General features: G+C 48.2%; 1 protein-coding gene across 2 annotated transcripts in view; it reads right to left on the reverse strand.

Annotated features, from left to right (window-relative positions):
* The window catches only part of FAM78B (family with sequence similarity 78 member B), a 91,892-nt gene extending 72,932 nt beyond the window's left edge, over positions 1–18,960 (reverse strand). Inside the window, exon 1 of one of the 2 annotated variants that reach the window (XM_008067947.2) lies at positions 18,697–18,959. In XM_008067947.2, coding sequence (XP_008066138.1) covers positions 18,697–18,959 — 263 coding nt within the window. Of the gene's footprint in view, positions 1–18,696 lie in introns of both variants that reach the window. The other variant, XM_021717520.1, reaches the window with a different exon arrangement.
* Between the last annotated feature and the right edge of the window lie 3 nt (positions 18,961–18,963).

Raw genomic sequence — 18,963 nt, forward strand, 5'->3', positions numbered from 1 at the left:
GAAAAATTTCCTAGCATAATTCCTGGCACCTGCCAGACACTCAATAAATATTTATCTGTTCTGGTATTTGTCCATCCATTAAAAAAAAATTTTTAAAGCAGTGCCTGCAACACATCACTGTTCGAAAAACTTTAAAACTCATTTAATCTTCCTAATAAGTTTATGAAATAAATACAATTATTACCCCCTTTTACAGGCAGGGAAACCGAGGTATAGGGAGGTTAGTTGTTCTGCCTGAAGTCACACAGCTAGTAAGTGGTAGAGGTAGGATTTGAACTTAAATACTAAGGTCTCAGAGTCTGTGTTTTTTAATGTTGCTTCCAGTCAAACATGAGTTAAGGGCAATGAACTCTTGGTGTCTGGTGACTTCTGATCCTCATGCTCTCCATTGTGGCATCTCTTCCTGTTAATCTAAACTTCAACTTTAACAACGCCAGGGAATCTTCAACTCTGTGCAGAAACTCATGCAGAAAGCTCAGATGAGGCCAGACGTGGTGGTTCACACCTGAAATCCCAACACTGAGAGGTCGATGTGAGAGGACCACTTGAACCCAGAAATTCAAGACCAGCCTAGGCAACGTAGTGAGATCTTGTCACTACCAAAAAAAAAAGCCAGGTGTGGTGGCATGCACCTATAGTCCCAGCTATTAGTGAGGCTGAGGTGGAAGGATTACCTGAGCCTAGGAGGTTGAGGCTGTGTGAGCTGGGATCATGCCACTGCATTCCAGCCTGAGCAACAGAGTGAGACACTGATTTAAAAAAAAAGAAATAAATAAAAAGAAACTCCTGATAAACGCAAAGTAAGATGTGAGGACTTCAGGGAGCTGGTAACTCAAAGAAATCCATTAACATGTTTTATGGAGAATTTTGGGCTTACAGATACACCATGAAATATATTTCATATAGCTGTAGTTAAGAATGTTTGCAATAGTTTTGCTATTCTCGGCTTTCCCAAGTCCTACTTAGAATCTGAAGTTCATTTTTCTCTTTTAGGTGAAGCAGCTATATGTACTATGTGGTCAGAAGCATAAATTTGGAGTTCTTTGACCCCTGGTGTTAAGTTCTGGCTCTAGCACTGTGAGTTTGGGTAAGTTATATGGTCTTTCAAGAGCCTTTACTTCTTTATGTGTGAAATAGAGATGATAGGAATTTGAATGAGCATTAAATGAAATATGAAATATCATTTGTGTAAATGCCTAGCATCTTATGTTCATCTTGTGCCTATTAGGTGAGAATCAATGATGAAAATATGCATTAGAAAAGGTTTTACCCAACAGGTGGCTGGGATGCCACTCAGACTTCTAATGGGAACTAAATGAAAATGAGAGAGGAGACAACTTATTCTACCACTTTGAGCCAGGTAGCCCAGGTGACACAGGGGGTCACAGAGCCTTTTTTCCCAATGCAATTGTCTATTAGGCTAGGTTATTCCTGCAAGCTGTCATTCCATTACAGATTGGGTTTCTCAGAGAAATCACAAGCATTCATAACAATTAAATTCACTGAATTTAAATGTTATGTAAAACAGACATATTTTAAAATAAGCTCCATTTTTTTAAAGGATCTCTTAGCTTTCTGGATGACCTTGAGCAGTTCCCTTTGCCTCTTTTTACATCTGTTTTCTCACCTGTAAAATACAGGGTCAGACTGGGATCTGCAAGGTCTTTTCGGCTTCTAAAGTTCTATCATTTTTTCCTTTTCCAGTATCAGCTACCTAGAGGGAGCAATCAATCTGGAATCGGCCCCTTCCTAACTGTGTAAATCTGCTGAATCAATTTAGCTTACCAAGCCAGGGTTTTCTCTTGTTACATGGAGAACAATAATACCATCTCTGAAAGTGAGTGTGAGGTTCAACAGAAGTAACATACATGAAAGCATTTTTGGAAATATTGCCATTTTAGCCAAGCCTTTTCCACCAGATTCAAGATTTACATGGACCCAACCACCTTGCGATCTCCACATCCTGGGGTAACTCAACACAGGAATCTCCATGGGCCACCCTCACCTCTGGAGAGTGTTGCATTGCCTGCTGACAGCAGAGCAGTACTAGGCACACGTGGCTTCTTGGGGACCCTGGTTGCGGGGAAACTTGGAGCCAGCTCCTTCTGACTCTCTGATGCTGCAGGGAGCATTGAGGATCCTGCGCTTCAGGGGGGCTTGAGCCGTCTTAGGAATACAGCTTCCTCTCCAGCAGAACACTCTGGCTTGTCAAGGCAGGCTCAAGGCCCTGGAGTGTGTATAAGTGGGTGACAAATGACTTGATCATTCAACAGAGGTCCCTTACAACACCCCAGAGAAATTGGGTCTGCTGAGGCACCAGTATGCCTCAGATGCTTTTGGGGCACAGTGGGGCAAACTGCTGGACTGTCTTGTCCTTGGTTCTAGACCTAAACCCTCACAGTGCCTTGGCTCCTTTCTCCACCCCAACAGCAGCATGCTAAGAAATATCAGTTGTTTTTATCAAAGAGCCTTGCCTAGACAGGCAGCTTGCTTTGAAAGACATTAATTCAAGCCAGAAAAAGTATCCATTAAAAGCTTACTTCTGCCTATCACTGAGGACAGAAGAACTAGCAAGTAAATGATAATAGACTAAATATATTAGAAAACCCCTTCATTCCAAATTTCTTCTTGAATGCACAGTTGAGTTTGCAAAATAAGTTACCAGGGGTCAAAAATGAAGAAAAAAACAAAAAGCCAAGAGGTAAGCAGCCTCCAAATATGTAAACCAACAATGAAAACAAACATACTAGCAGAAAGCAATTCAACAGCCCTTCTCAATAACTGATAGATCAGACAGATAAAAATGACCAAGAATATACAGCAATTGCACAGCATAATCAGTAGGTTTGATCTTAAGGACATAAGAAACATACACTCTTTTAAAGTATGCATGGAGACTGGGGGAAATTATAGTATTTGCCAGAAGTTGGGGTCATTGTGATTCTTGTGACCCATCCCAGGAGGTGGATTAGGAGGCCAGAAGGAGACGATACCAGGCTGAGGTGGATCTTCTCAGGGCCCAGAAGCTGGATACAGAGCTGGAGGTGGAGATGATGGCTGATACATACAACCAGAATGACCAGTGCTTGTCACCGGAAGTGCGTGCCTCCCCACTACAAGGAAGCAGAGCTGTCCAAGGGCGAGTCTGTGTGCCTGGACCGATGTGTCTCCAAGTACCTGGACATCCATGAGTGGATGGGCAAAAAGCTGACGGAGTTATTGATGTAGGACGAAGAGCTGATGAAGAGGGTGCAGCAGAGCTCTGGGCCTGCTTGAGGCCCCAGACAAGACACACCCTGGGGTGCACCCAGCCCCTTCCCACTTTAATAAAAGGGCCCCCACTGGGTGTTATCTGTGAAAACTGCCAGGTCTAGGCACTTGCTAGAGATCTCCAGGAAGGAGGAGTGTGATAGCACTCTCTCCTGGTTGAAGAGGGGACATCTGTCACACTGGAATGTGACTGTGAATGTGTGTATGTATGTGTATGTATATATTAAAACCAGTTTGCTGACACCTAAAAAAAAAAATAAATAAATAAATAATAATAAAGTGTGCACAGAAGCAAATCAAAAACATTTAGAAGTTGGATGGCTGAAGCCAGAACCAGGATTCTGATCCAGAATAAAAGTTGATTTTTGCCAAGGAGCTGTAGGCCAGGTAGCTCAACCTCAGTTCCGTGTTGGGCCATGTGGGATGGCATCAGAGACACTAAACACTTGAGACTGCAAACAACTGTGTGTAGAGTCACAACAGCTCAGGAGTCCAGGGCTACCCTGTAAACTGGTCTGTGCTCTTGAAATGTCTCAATGAAGACAACCCAGTTGTCTTGCTCACTTCTTTCTCTCTGGTTCTTCTGACTCAATTTAACTAGGGGCATTTCTGATAGAACATTTTTTCAATGTCTTAGCTTTGTGGGGATGGCATGAAAACATTCCAAGATGCTTTATCTTTGCATGGAGAGTCCTAAGTACTAGGGTATAAGTCTTGATTCTAATTCTGATGACCAGACATTTCAGGAAGCACCAGATGCTGAAGGTAAATCTTGGGAAAAAAACCTCTCAGCATCCAAGGAAAAATTTCCCTCTCAGAATGAAGGCCTCAACATTCCTGTGTTCTGACCCAGAAGCATCCTGTTTCTCTTGGCTCAGCAATGATAGCTTGTCCAATTGTGGGGGTACCCGGCCTAGGAATCCTCAGTCTGGAGCCTGAAGCTGTTGGTCCTAACTGCAGAAACTGTGGCCCCACGTAAGAGGAAAAGAAATCATTTTAGGTTCCTGGTGTTCACAGACAATCCTCAGTCGGAGCTGTTACCAAATGTCTCTGCTTCAAGCCTCAGACCCACTCAAATAGCTAACCATTTGAATACAGAGAATCAGCTGCTTCATGAACAAGGAACTATGTACAGATCCCAAGGTTGAAGGGCAACGGACAGATTTTCCACAAAAATTATCATGTAGACAAACACTACTTCTCCCCTTCCATTCAACTTTGAGGTCCTGGTAGGAAAAGGGGCCTTTTGGCACTACACCCACACCATCACCCTGGCAGTCAACCGTCCCCCAGGTCCAACTCTCTGTCTAATTATGCAATTGTTTCATCTCAGAAAGTCATTTAAATTGTGATTAAGAACCCCCACAGGTGGTCTAGTTCTCTGTGGGATTTAGGTTCTGAAAAGACACCTCTGTCAGAGACATCTGAGAATCCCAGAAGCCCAGGCGCTGACCAGTGGGGGAGGAAGCCCATCTTGGCTGTAGATGGACCCTTTGGTGTTCCCAGCTCCTCCCTTCTCTTCCTTCTCAGGAACCTCTTAGATAAAGCCATTCTGCTTAACTACTTGACTGGTTACCTGGGGAGCTCTGTAGCAGAGAACACTGTGATGGCTGCTGTTCTCAGGTACAGGGACAGAGATGAGGATGGCTGCTCACCAAGCCTGGGCCTCCTAGTTGCACACGGGCAGGACAGAGCAGGACACAAGGCCAAGAGTTTGTTGGCCTTGTTGTGCAGTAACTACACCCACCAAGGCTTTCCTTGGCTCTGTCTGCACCCCATTAATTGTCCTCTTTCTACATCTTAGGGCCTAATCTTGCCCTCCAGGCCTTTCTGATGGTTACCAAGAGGACAAGGGCAGTAAACCAGACCATTGAGCTTTGTTGGTACTCCCTGTTTGCCATGAACTTGCAGTGAGTAAGCTGGCCCTGGAAGCTTGTGGGGTCAAGCCCCCTTTTCCCCTGCATCCTTCCTGTACTTCAAAGCCCAACTGCTCTGAGGCATCCTCAATCTTCTGTTCTTAACTGTGTTCCAGCTTCCTCACCAGACATACAGAACTCCAGTGTAGCTGCCCCTTTAAGGCACAGGTAATCTTTGTAAAGATTGTCTGTGGTTTTTAGACACCCATTCATGAGATGAAAGCAGATGCCCAGCTAGGTCTGGAGGGAATGAGGGGGACAGAGGGGCTCGTGGGCTCCGAGGAGAAAGGTGGGCAATTCTGCTCCTGGAGTGAAGAACAGCATTGCTCCCCCAGCTGTGGCTCCCTCTGTATTTGTCTCTTAAATGTCACAGGGAGATGGTGGGCCCGAGACAGGGGGCCAATCACAAGCCAGAGGATCCAGGAGAACAAGGGATCTGGGAACAGGCATCTGGCTGAGGCCCGGCAGCTTAAAAGAGTGACCATCCTGAGAAAAGCAGAGGGTCAGAAACCAGACAGGTAAACTTTGGGTTGGACACTGAGACAGTGCAAGTAATCATTCTTGACAAAGGCAGGCAGGAGCTTTGAAAGCTATAGGACTTGAACAGATCATGCCAGATGGGTGGGACAACAGTGAGGGGTCCAGGTAGCCCAGGACGCCCGAAGATGCCTACTCCTCCAGAGAGGCCTCCAAGGAGAGCAGGAGCCAGGACACAGTGTAAGTTTTGATCGGGAGAGCCAGGCTAGAACAGGACTGCATAAGGGAGAGGTCGATTATATGACATCACCCTGGATTCCCAGAGCCTTCCTCATGAGCAGCCTGGAAGGGCACAAAGACTACAGCTTTGGAGTCAGCCAGACAAGCCATGGTGCCAGCTGCTTGGTGGAACACACTCATCCCTCTGAAGTCCGTCCTCTACACCCCACTTAGATCCCAACAAGGGCAAAATAAAATATGGGTGGCCTGGAACTGTTCTCCCTGCTCCCCACCCCCACCTCCTTTAGAGCAAGCAGACACAGCACAATTGGATCACGCCCCTCTGTGAAAATGCCTCAACAAAGCAAAACAACAAAACTGAACTGAAGAAAATCCAACGAAAACCACAACAAAGTCTCCAGACTGCTAGGATATCCCTCTCAGACTTCCCCCATCTGTTCTGCTTCAGAGGGGCCTCCCAGCTGAGCCCTGTCATCAGGGGAGGGCCCCTGTCCCCCTCACAATCTGTCATCTTTGACACTACTTGGATCTTGTTTCTTCTGGAGCTGACAGAGGCCATGAAGATACCTTGCCTGCCTCTGAGACAGGGGCTGGGAGGCCCATGCATGCCATCAGCACCTGGGCTAGATTTGGAGGGCACTGAGGGGTAGAGCAAAGGGATTTCGAGTTGCTGGGCATCCAGGTTGAATCTCAATTTCCCCATACTTCCCTTCTCCCTTGGGCTGCCAAGCCCTCCCAACTCCTGCCATCTGTGATGGGTGTCTCTGGGGAGACTCTCCTTTCTTGCTTGCTAATCACTGCATATAGACGCTGGGAATAGTCTGGTCTCTCTGTTCCTGGCAACTGTGTAGGCATCCCTTGGGCCAATTTGAGTTCCTCTCTGTGCTGCCAGGGGACAGGTTCCTCCTGAACCCTTTGCTGCTTCCTCTCTTGGGCAGGTGGCTATCTTTTCCTGAAGACCTGAACCCTCAGCACAAGTGGAGGGGCATGGTGAGAAAATAGAAGGTAGCACAAACCTCTCTCATCCTTCTCACTGATTACTACTGACCACTGATTACTACTTTACAGACTAGAGGTGCTGGGGTAACCCAGCCTTGACCCATAGTGAGCCAGTTGTCGAGGTCCATGGACCTGGGACTTGGTTGCCCCTCGCTAGCTATAGCACTGTTCCTCTCTGGGCTCCAGTGTCCCCATCTTTTTTTTTTTTAAGTTAGGGTCTTACTCTATTGCCCGGACTGGAGTGCAATGGCAAGCTCCCAGCCACCTCAGCCCCGACCTGCTGGGCTCCGGTGATCCTTCCACCTCAGCTTTCCAAGTAGCCAGAACTACAGGCATGTGCTACCATGTCTGGCTAATTTTTGATTTATCATAGCGACAGGTCTCGCCAAGTTGCCCGGGTGGGTCTCGAACCCGTGGGCTCAGGCAATCTACTCACCTCAGTCTCCCAAAGTGCTGGGATTACAGGCTGAGACACCAAGTCTGGCCCAGCATCCCCATCTTTAAAATAAGCAGCTAAGCTAGACGATTTCCTGCACTGTCCTAACACCCCAAAAGTAAAAGATGACTTTGCTGACCACCACTCGCATTTTTCTGGTAACTTCCCTACTCTTGCATCAAAATCCTGCTGTGACTGGTAGCTGGTAGCAGCCACTTGTCAGGGAGCTGGAAGGACAAAGAATACTGACTCAAGTCCTAGGATGGTCCCTTGGGTCTGATCCCAAGACCACGGTCTCAATTAGTATCATATCCTGACCAGCTGAGTGAACCAGGCAGCTGGGAGGCGAGGCGGCTAGCCATTTTCAATTTGATTGAAACCCTTTGTTTCCCAAGCCTCCTCAGCAAGGAAAAAAAGCAAGCACTCAGGTAATATCCTGAACAACACCTATTCATTCATTCATTTGTACATTCATTCACTCAGCCCTTATGATGGAGTACATCATCACAAAGAACCTCTGGAATTAGTCTGTTCTGGTGTCTAAATCTGGCTCTGTCACTAACAAGCTGAGAAATGCTCTTTAGGCCTCTGCTTCATCTCTCTAATAAGAGGAAAATAATGGTGCTATCTACTTCACAGACAGTACATATGAAGCATTTGGCATCCTATTAAGTGTTCACATAGTTGTTATCATAAGTTGAGTGATGTGCTCATGGTTTCATGGGGAGACAGACCATAAGCAGATACCTTCCCATCACTTCAAGTGTGCAGGTATCCCAGCAAAAGACAGACTCCTTGGTTCTGAAGGCCAAGAAAATATATCTTCAACAGGAGTTTGGGGTTTAGTTTTGTGGCACAAACCTCTCTCATCCTTCCCAAATAATGTGGAGATGGTACATGGATATTTGAAACAGATGATCAAATAGTTAAGTCATTTACCAAAAAAAAAAAATCTGTTCTTGAATTGCTTTGCGCAGCTCAGGTGTGGGGGCTGCCATTTTGAAATGGAGGCTCAGCCGTGTGGCTCTCAGGAGGAGGGGGAATGAGAAGGTAAGATCCTGCTCTCCACAAAATGGGCATGTTCAAGCCTCTCCCTCCCCACGTATCCCAGCCCTTGAATCCCCCATGCTGAGGGCAAAGCAGTATCTAATTTGTCTGGCAGCTCCTGGACTTGCTAAAGCCTGCTCCTGCCACCATGCATGACCCAGAGGCCCTCGCCTGCTGTCCTGCCTGCCCCTCCAGGACGCTGCAGAGACTGCTGGCTGAGGATGCCGATGTGTTGCTCCACTCCCCATTAGCCAGGCCTCTGACAGCCTCTAAGCACTGGGGCCTGACATGGGCCCACAAGCCAGTTCTGAAAGGTCAGGCCCCAGGAGCGGGAGCCAGTCAGAGAGACTTTGCGAGGCAGGCCTGTCACGGTGACCCATGTCATGATGTGCCAACCGATGGCCCATGTCTTTATTTTGTTTTAACCTGACAGCCCGAAAATTTCTCTTTGTGTTTGCTGAACACATTTAGATTGCCCCATCCTTCCTCTCCTGTCTTCAGAGCCATAAATGATGCCCCTGAAAGCGTCCACATGCTGGCTGACCCAGAGGTGCCCAGTGCACACGACTCTGAGTATGACCTCTCCTGTCGCCCCCAGCTCCTGCCCCTGACCAGCTGACCATGGATTCGGCATGGGGGAGCACTGGGGAAGGAGGTGGGAGGCCTTGCTCCCAGGCCTGATTCTACCAATGTTTGCCAGGACGACCTTGCACATTACTGTATCTCTTTAGGCCTCAGCTTGCTTATCTAAAATGGGAATAATTACTACTCTAAATGTGTTCCACAGTAATGTGAGGTTAATCATGAGAGGTCCTCTTATGAAGAGACAAAATTGCGAGGGAAACTTGGAAAGAATAAACACATTAAAAACAGTTCTGGACGTAAATGATTTCAGGCATGGATCTCATCTGTCCATGCAAGCTAGGAACTGCACAACCTTCCTGAACACCATCAGCATGGCCCATGTGCTCAGCACTGCTCTGCCTGAGTCCTTGGCTTGGGCAAACTGCAGCTCCTTCCTGAGCCCGACTGATACTGTATCCAAGGAAGGGCTCAGAGGTGGGGGAGGCAGGCCCCACAGGGATGTGGCAAAACTGCAGGCATCATACCCAAGGATCTCAGGAGCTGCTAAGGTCCTGGGTGCCACTCAGAGGCCACAACTCAGGACAGAGCAGGCAGGGAGACTTTGGGCGCAGGGCGGGGGGGATTTGAGAGGTGTCTCCACCACCCGCCTTTGAGTATGAGCAAAAAACAACCCTGGCTACAGAGGTCCAGAGCAAGCCCTTCTCCCCTTCAGCTCCGAGTGGAGGCTGTGGGGGAGTGGTGGTAGCAGCATGTCAGGGACAATTCTTCTCTGCCCAGGGATGCTGTAGGGTTATAATCACAACCTCCTTGTTCCTTAAGGCCTATCCAAGTCACAATCTAGCAATGACACAAGTGCTTTGCAATAATAAGCATAACATGTGCACAGTGCATTGCAGTTGGGAGAGCCCTTTCCTATTCTTCATGTCACTTGATTCCTAAGCCCTGCAAAGGAGACAGGACAACTCCTATCATCACCCATTTAGGCACAAGGCAAACTAGACACGGGACTGTTAAGAGACCTGCCAGAGGTCATGCAGTTGGCACTGGAGTCCAGGTCTTCTGACTAAGAACCCCCGTGCCGGGGAGAAAGCAGCAAGATCTTCCACTGGCACCATGGTGAACAGTTCCAACTGGCCTGCATCCCAGAACCCAATGAGCAGGGCCCACCAGGCTCACTCGGTAGCCCAAGGGGGCTTCATAAAAGCAACAGTTCAGGAATTACCGGGAGCCAGGTGTCCCTTCCACCACCAGAAGGGAATCTTCCTCCTACTCCTCCTAGTCATCCACCTGACAGCAACTGTTTCGAGAGTTGAGGGATGAACAGAGCTCCATATCCAGCACTGACGTGATCTGGGCAGCTGTCTGCTAAGGCCCAGGGCTGCCTATTAGGGCCAACATATGGCCCGCAGAGATGCTGTTGGAGAAGGCAAGGGGCTAAAACCTACAGCCCAGATCTGCCAGCTTGCAGTCCCAGAGAGCCAAGGATGGTGCCCACCCATTCCAGGGAATAAGCTCCTCAGCTGCTGTCTTTGCTCCCACCCTCACGCAGATGTGGCTCTCACAGCTAATTCCTAATGCCATTCTCAGGGCGAGTTCAAAGAGGCTCACACACCTGATCTCACAGCATCTTAGTTTCCAAAGGAGTGAGGAAATACCCATATCAGAGAAAAACAATAAAATGGGGTCCATTATTCCTATTTGGCTGGGTAAGTTTGGAGAGCCTCCTCCCTGGGAGGTAAGGCAGTCTACTAGGAAGAAAGCCATCAGAGAACGTGGACTTGGCTTCTGGCTGGCCATGAGGCCTTGGGCTAGTCACCTAGCCTCCCTGAACATCACAGTAGAACTCCCTCGCTGGGTAGGATTTCAGCGAGGCCACACATAGAATGCACCCTGCACGGAGCCAGGCACACAGACCTCCATATGTATCATTTCATTCTCCTTCCCAAGGAGCACCTCCCAGATGGACCAGGCGTTCCTTGATGTGGACAACTCTCCCAACACAGGAACGCTCACCCCCCTTTACTAAAACCCATAACAACAATCACTCTAGAACCATCCTTTTTTTGGAGTCAGAATTTCACTCTGTCATCTAGGTTGAAGTCCGGTGGCACAATCACTGCTCACTGAAGCCTCAAACTTCTGGGCTTAGGCCATCCTTCAACCTCAGTATCCTGAGTTGCTGAGACTTCAGGCATGCGCCACCATGCCCAGCTAATTTTTTAAAAAATTTTTGTAGAGATGAGGTCTTGCTATGTTGTCCAAGCTAGTCTCGAACTCCTGGGCTCAAACAGTCCTCCCACCTTGGCCTCACAAGCCACCGTGCCCCACCAGATCCATACTTGAATACCACATTGACTTGGATTGGTAAGAAAGGGAGGCAGCTTGCCCAAGACTTGGCCTATGTGGGGGAACATCCCACACTGTGGGAGTCTCTGCTGTTGGTGTGCGGGCTCTTAGCCCTCCCAGGGACCCTTGGCACCACATGGGCTCTGCCTCTGTGGTGTTCACCAGAATGCTCTGTGATTACTAATTTCCTGTTATTTCTCTTCTCAAAGACATCCACAATAACCAACTTTAAATGGCATCATTTCCTGTGGCCTGCTTAGTGTTGACACAAAAGGAATCGTGGCCTCTTTGCTATTTGTGACAACTTTCTCTATCAGTGAACCAAAATGGCCAAGAAAAGAGGGAAGCTGGTAAGAAGGAAGCTACATAACCACCTGCTTGAGGCTCTGAAGAACACTTTGAATTAAAGAGTTAGGTGCATGATTACGGCAGCCATAACGACTTGCTTTTCCAGTGCTTATATGAATGGAGGGCTGATCTGTATCCATTACAGGCCAAGCTGTGGCAGCATATAGGAAGCCAGGACACCGGGTCAGAAGACAAGGCCTACAGTTCCAGCTCAGTCACTTACTAGACGTATAGCCCCCGGCAAGTCACCTGACTCCCTCAGTCCCAGTTTCCTCATCAGTAAGATGGGCATGATAGCACCTAGTTCCTAGGATAGTTGGGTCAGATGAGATCAGAATATGTACAAAGGAGAGGAAAAGGGGATATCTGGAGTCTGACACCCTGCACCAGATTTTGCATTTCTTTATCAACTGCCACTCATCATCGTTAGCCTGGACATGATGCCTGCAGACCTGGCTCCAATGGCAGCATTTGTCCCTGCTGCACGTGGAAGGTCACTGATACCCTGCAGCCCACGCCCTGGCAGCTTGTCCCTGCTTTCCCTTCCATCCAGCACCCCGCAGCTGCAGATGAGCATCCTAGGCCACACAAGCCACTCGGTTAACTTCCCGTTTGTTTCTCACATTCTACTTCTTTCCCTAATCATTTGCTTCCTCCCTATCTCTCCAAACCCCCTCCAACTCCAGAGTTGTGCTTTATCTCCAGTGAGCTTAACGCTTCCCTGATAAGACCTGCTAATCCTCGCTGCTCCTCTTTTGCAGAGATGGAGGAGATTAGAGGCAAAAGGGTTAGGCCATCTCCCCTTCAAGGGCACTCAGGACTTTAATAAGGGAATTGGATCCTGCTTTCCCGTCTCATGCTCTAGATTGGAGTCCCCAGTGTTTCTGGGGAGGAGTGATTCTGGCTACTTCCAGATCGTGGATCTCCTGACTGGAATGTAATGGGAATGGAGGATGGGTGCTGGTCCAGCAGCCTGGAGACTCCTCAGGTTCCCTGGAAGATGGGCCTATCTGTACCTCAAGAGCAAAATGACCAAAGGACACATCTCTGTGACCAGTGAAGGCCACCCTCAAAGCCACACTGGATATGTGGCAGCTTGTACTCAGTAACAAGAAGGGGAGCTCAAGCTTAGGGGAAATGACTCGACCAGTCAAGGCCTTGAGGCCATCTCTTCCACAAGTCCTGGGGTTCACGAGTTAGTGATGCAGCGGGGACAGTGCTACAAGGTTTCTACGTTTTATCTCCTTAGGCACACACCAAATGCCACTTTGTATCAGGTAGGTGATGTGACAGTGAGGCTTTGGTGTTTGCTGAACCCCACTCCCAATTTACAGAACACCATGGGGAGACAGAAGCCCCCAGCTCATGACCAGACCATCTTGTGGGCTAAACAGGGCAAAATGAAACAAAAGCACAGCAGAGTGACACTGTATGTTAGTGCTAGTGATTTGTGAAGATGACACAGACTATTTGAGGTCAGAGAAATGGCTCATTTATTTTTTATCAAATGTTTATTGAACATCTGCTATGGGCCACACCCTGTTCATAGAGAACAAACTGGATACAACAACTGCTTTCACAGGACTTACTTTCTAGCAGACAAGTCAGGAGTTAAGTAACAATTATATTCTTTACTGCAACCAGTACAAGAACAGGGCATTGTGAAAGAACGGGAGGATTCAAATTTAAACTGTGAAATCAGGGGTGGCCTCTCCAAGGAGATAATGGCTGAGACCTGAATGAGGAGTTGGAATTAGCCAGAACATGGCAGGCAGGAAGAACATCTAAAGGAGAGCAGCTTATGGAAAAGTTCTGAGTTGGGAAAAAGTTGATTCCTTTGAAAAACTAAAAGAAAGCTGACAAGGCTTAAGAACAGAAATCCAGAGGGTAGGCAGAGATTTTCAAATTTTAATCCCAATTGTAATGGAACGTTATTAAAAGGCTTAAGCGGGAAAGTGATAGCATCTACGTTTTTAATAATATTACTCTGGGCCAGATGCAGTGGCTCACGACTAAAATCCTAGCACTTTGGGAGACTGAGGTGGGAAAACTGATTGAGCCCAGGAGTTGAAGACTAGCCTAGGTAATGTAGCAAGACTTTGTCTTTACAAAAAATCAAAAAAATTTAGCTGGGCATGGTAGTGTGCACCTGCAATCCCAGCTACTTGGGAGGTTAAGGCAGGAGGATCACTTGAGCCCAGTAAGTTGAGGTTGCAGTGAGCCATGATCATGCCACTGCCCTCCAGCCTGGGCAACAGAGGGTGAGACCCTGACTCAAAACACACACATACACACACACATACTGGCTGTTGTATGGAACAGATTGGAGGGAGGGCAAGAATGTAGGTGGCAAGTGCAGTTAGAGAGCTTCTGCATGAACAGGTAACAGTTGATAGTGACATATCCTGAGATGGAGACAAAGAAGGTGATGGCTGGATTACAGACATACCTTGGAGACGGATCAGTAGGATTTTATGAAGGACTGGATGGGTGGGGAAATAGCTAGGGTGACACACGGACAGTTCAGCTTGGGCATCTCAGGGAGTGGAGGTGTCATTCACTAAGGCAGGGAAGAATGGCAGAGGTGTGAATTTCAGCAGGAGCTAAAGTGAAGATCAAGAGTTCAGGTTTGGACACCTTACGCCTGAAATGTCTTTCATTATGTCATGTCATCATTGTGCAAAGACATACACACACATCTAGACCGGAGTTGGCTGCACAGCACAGAGAGTACCTCCTATCATTGGGATGGATGAAATTACCCAGGGAAGTATAGAATATATTACTTTACTGTCCTGATGAACTATATTTTGGGGTAAGATAGAGGAACAGCTGGAAAAATTGCAGGGAAGCTAAAAGGTAGGAGTGATTCAAGACAGAGGAAGCTGTCAGCCTTGTGGAATATTGTTGAAAAGGTAAGAGGGTTTCAAAAGTGGCTGCTGGATGTAGTCAACACGGGAATCACAGATGAACTTGGCAAGAGCAGTTTCAGAATGGCTAGAAACCAGTTTGGATTGAACTGAACAAATGAACAACAGAGGTAGGTGGGGAAAGTCAAACCCTCAATGACCTTGGCTCTGAAGGAGTGGGGAGACAGGCAGGAACTATCTCTTGAAGGAAAGGAGTGAGCTATGACCTCCTAAAGTGTCACCCCGGTCAAAGTTTTCCAAATCAGCAGTTGAGATGGCTTCCCTTACAGCTCTAGAAGACAATGTGCATGAACTAAGAGAGAATGGGAAGAGTCTTCAGCTATTGCCAGCTTCCCCCTTGACCTTGGCTTCACCTCATTATCCCCGGCATGAGAGTCCCATTCCTTGCTCAAACCTTACTTGGGACATTTCTTGGGTGCTGTGCTCCAGCATTCAAAACTGTGTTGGCCAGGCACAGTGACTCAAACCTGTAATCCCAGCACTTTGGGAGGCCGAGGCAAGAGGATTGCATAAGCCCAGGGGTTCAAGACCAGACTGAGCAACTTGGCAAGACCTTGTCTCTACAACAAATTAAAATATTAGCCAGAGATGGTAGTGTGCACCTGTAGTTCCAGCTACTTGGAAGACTGAGGTGGAAGGATCGTCAGAGCCCAGCAGGTTGAGGCTGCGGTGGCTGTGGGCGTGTCACTGCACTCTAGCCTGGGCGACAGAGTAAGACTCCAACACAAAACAAAAAATCAGACAAACAACAAAAAACCCCACAAAAACCTGTGCCATCATAAAGTCTTCTGCCTCTACTGGAAAGTTCCTGCAAACCTAGGAGGTATAAAGAAGGTATGGAGAGCCTCTTGACACCCTCTATCTGGTCAAGAAGATCTCCCTTGAACGTTCTCTTTGCCAGACTGTGTTATCCTAGCCCCACCCAAGAGACCCATTTAACTTTTGACCTTGTCTCCTACCTTCTCCTTCTTGAACTCCACACTCCAGCCTACCACGGTCTCTTGAAGCACCTTTCATTTTCCTATGTCCACATGTCTGCTGGCCTTCCGCTTTGGAATCGGCTCCTCCTCCTTGCCTAGCTGAGCCCGTTCACAACTAGAAACCCTTCCAGGTCCCCCAGCTCTCTCCCAGGCACCTCCACACTGCTCAGGAGCACTGTTTTCTCTGCATATGTCCACACCTTCCCTAAAATGAGTGGCAAGACCACCTGCATATTCCTTTGTCTTCTTTGGTGATGCCTATACATCAGAAGCACTTGGTAAATATTTGCTTATTGATTAATTATTGAGAAAAGCTAGGGGCCCTTCCTCCCTGAGGAATGAAGACTTACAGCGGTTTGTTCAAGGCTGCATTAGCAGGATTCACCAGGACGAAGAGAGAAGTAAGTAAGTGTCACAAGTATTCACCAACCTGGATTCTATAGAATCATTTGAGGAAGTGCCAAGTCACTGGGTTTAAGTTCAAGTTAAACTCCAGCCATCATGGTCACCAACTATTTCAAATGATCTTCTGGAAGACTACTCCTTGAAAATGTTTAAAAGTTAAACCATAAAAGCTCAGGTTTTCTTTTAATCCTATAGCTAAAGGTTTCCTACCATTTTAAGCTGTGGATTTCCTCTGGCACAGTCCTTTTTAAAATATTGAAAAGGCAGCGTTCTAACCCAAACCCTTTTACCACATCATGGTCCCTGTGACAGAACACTGCATAGGGGTGAAAATCCAGCCTGTGGTACTTTTTCCACTCAAGTACTGGCTAACGTACTTGAGTACTTAATAACTAATAGACTGCAGCAACTTTCATGCAATATGAGTTCCTATTTAAAAGTTTACACGACCAAAGTCTTCAGGGCATAAGTGTTTTGTAGAAATCGGTTCAATCAAACCTGAGCTCCAAAGTGACCTTGAGCACATAGCAATTATTGCAACCACAAAGAGACAGGTAGACACTGGACACAGATCCATAATAATATGCTTTATGATTTCTTGGGGGCTATTTCCTGCTCCCCTGCACCAACAACACGAAAAGCGAGAATCTTAAAATACCCAAAGTGGCAGTTTAAAAACAGAATGTCTTTCCAGATACCAAATGCAAGGATTCTGTGGGGAAGAGTCAGGAATACTGTCATTGATTCATGCCCATTAAAGTTGGTTCCAGTGTAGACACACCCTCCTATAGATTCAAGGAAGTTCAATGACCATGTCTGTTTATATCTCAACTTGATTTATTTATACGTTTGCTTTTAATTTAGTTATTCACGAGAGATTGAAGGCTGCAGAGCCTGGCTACGCAATCTTGGGAAGAGTGAGGCTACTTCTGTGCAGTCCTGGCCTCTTATACCCCGGTGGAGGCTGTAGGGGAGGGCAGTTCCTGTCTTCCTGCAAAATTATCCACTGTCATGGGGTAAGGACAGAAAAGTGAGAGGGAGGATTCTTGCTGTGTCTGTGGCTTTCCCTGACTTGGCTGGAAAGAGTGGGATTATTTTTAAAAAGCAATTTTAAGAGACACGTGTTCAGATACAATCATTCTTTTGAGGGCGTGTCTGTTTTTAAACGGCATGATTCACCCAAAACAACATATCCCCCATTTCTCACATCTAGCTGTCTTCCAAACGGAGGGGAACACAGTGTACAGAGGCATATTAGAAACTGGGTCTCACATTTAATCACCAGAAATGAGCTTTCTCCAGCATTGAGCTTTTAATCTTAAAGTGAAAAGTGTGAGGACTTTGGGAGGAAAAAGGAACCAAAACAACTAGTCGAAATTTCTTTTAGCGCCTATGACTAGTGCTAACTTACATGCTCTCAGAGTGCAATAAAAAGCCTGTAAACTGCTGCTAAAAAGATGGTCTGACCTTTTAAAATGGGACTTCCCCCACCTCATATTCATATTAAATAGACGAGCCTTGGGAACTCTAGAGTTTTAGATAAATGAATGAAATGAGGTTGAATTTCCAGAAAAAGGGTTTCCCTATAGGCTGCAGGTTAATTAGGGTGTTCTACACCCACACTGTAACAGCAGGTAGAACACACAGGCCCTAAACCTTTTAACCATTGTAGTTGTTCGGAGTCTAGTTCTGAAAGAAGGCGGGCGGGGAGTTATGAAAATTTAGTAAATAAAAAAGTCCTGGACGCGACCGCCCGCAGCCTGCGGTTCCGGGTAGCCTGTCGGTCCCTGGCAGCCAAGAAGTCGCGGCAATCCGGGTCTCCACCGCAGCCGCCGAGCCCGGCACGCACCAACGGGCGCTGCTGAACCAAGTTGGAGAGCTCCCAGCTCGCAGGCAAAACTCGGCGGTGGGCGCCTGGGAATCCCTTCCGGCGTCGCAATTAGGAAAGTTTTGAAAGTAAAGACCCTAAACAGACAAAGAGATCCATCCTTTTCTTGAGCATCAGAAACACCCCGCGCCGCGCCACCCAAGCAAGGCTCCTCGCACGAGGCTACCCGCCCTGCTTGGCCAGGACGCTCACGGTGCCTTCCAGCTTCCCACCGGAACGGTTCCAAGGGGCGCGGAGACAGAGGCAGCTCTGCCCGGCTGGCGGTTCCAAACCGACCCCCCCCCCCGGGCTCCCTGGCCTGGGGGACAATGGTTCAACAGTCTAGGGGGCAAGAGCTGAGCCACCAACTCCTGCTCGGTGCCCAGGACCTTCTCTTCCAAGCCCCCTCCGGCTTCTCCAAAGGACGCGCGGCACAGCCCATGCGCCCCCGGCACTCCACTCCACTCCTCTCTCCACGCTTCCCCCAAAACTCTTCCCAGAGAGACCCACGAAGCACAGACGGCGCCCTGAAACTCCCAGGACACTCGCCAGCCACCCCCACCTCCGCCTCTCGAGCCCTCCTTGACGCGTTCTTCCCGCCCCGCTCCGTTCTCCTTGCGTTTCTGTAGAGTCAGAAGCAAACCGCGAGAAAATGCCTTCGCTGGGAGCCTCCCTACACCCGCCCTGTCACTGAAACAAAAGCGGAGGGAGGAGGGAAGTAGAAGAGGAGGCGGGAGGAAGGTTTAGAAAGAGGAGAGGGACAGAGGTAAGGAGCTGGGGCCGGGGGTCAGGGTGTAGAGCAGAGACGGGGCCGGAACCCCGCTCCAGCGCCGCGCGGCCGGTCGCTTACATGCCCAGGTCGCTGTAGGTGTTGAAGAACTCCATCTGGTTGCACGCCTGGATCCAGCCCACCACCCAGGTCTCGTGGCGGGGGATGGGGGGCATGACCACGCGGGCCGAGGCTTTGAAGTAGGGGGTCTTGTAGCGCAGGACGATGGGCGAGGTCTCCTCGATGCGCGTAGGGCACTGGTCGATGGTGGCGCACACATCGTACACCACGATGTTCTCGCGCCGGATCCGCGCCTTGCAGGTGATGCTTTGGATACAGCCCATCCTG

Source organism: Carlito syrichta, unplaced genomic scaffold (assembly GCF_000164805.1).
Source record: "Carlito syrichta isolate Samal-C Ts95f unplaced genomic scaffold, Tarsius_syrichta-2.0.1 Scaffold309827, whole genome shotgun sequence".
Classification (NCBI taxonomy): Eukaryota; Metazoa; Chordata; class Mammalia; order Primates; family Tarsiidae; genus Carlito; species Carlito syrichta.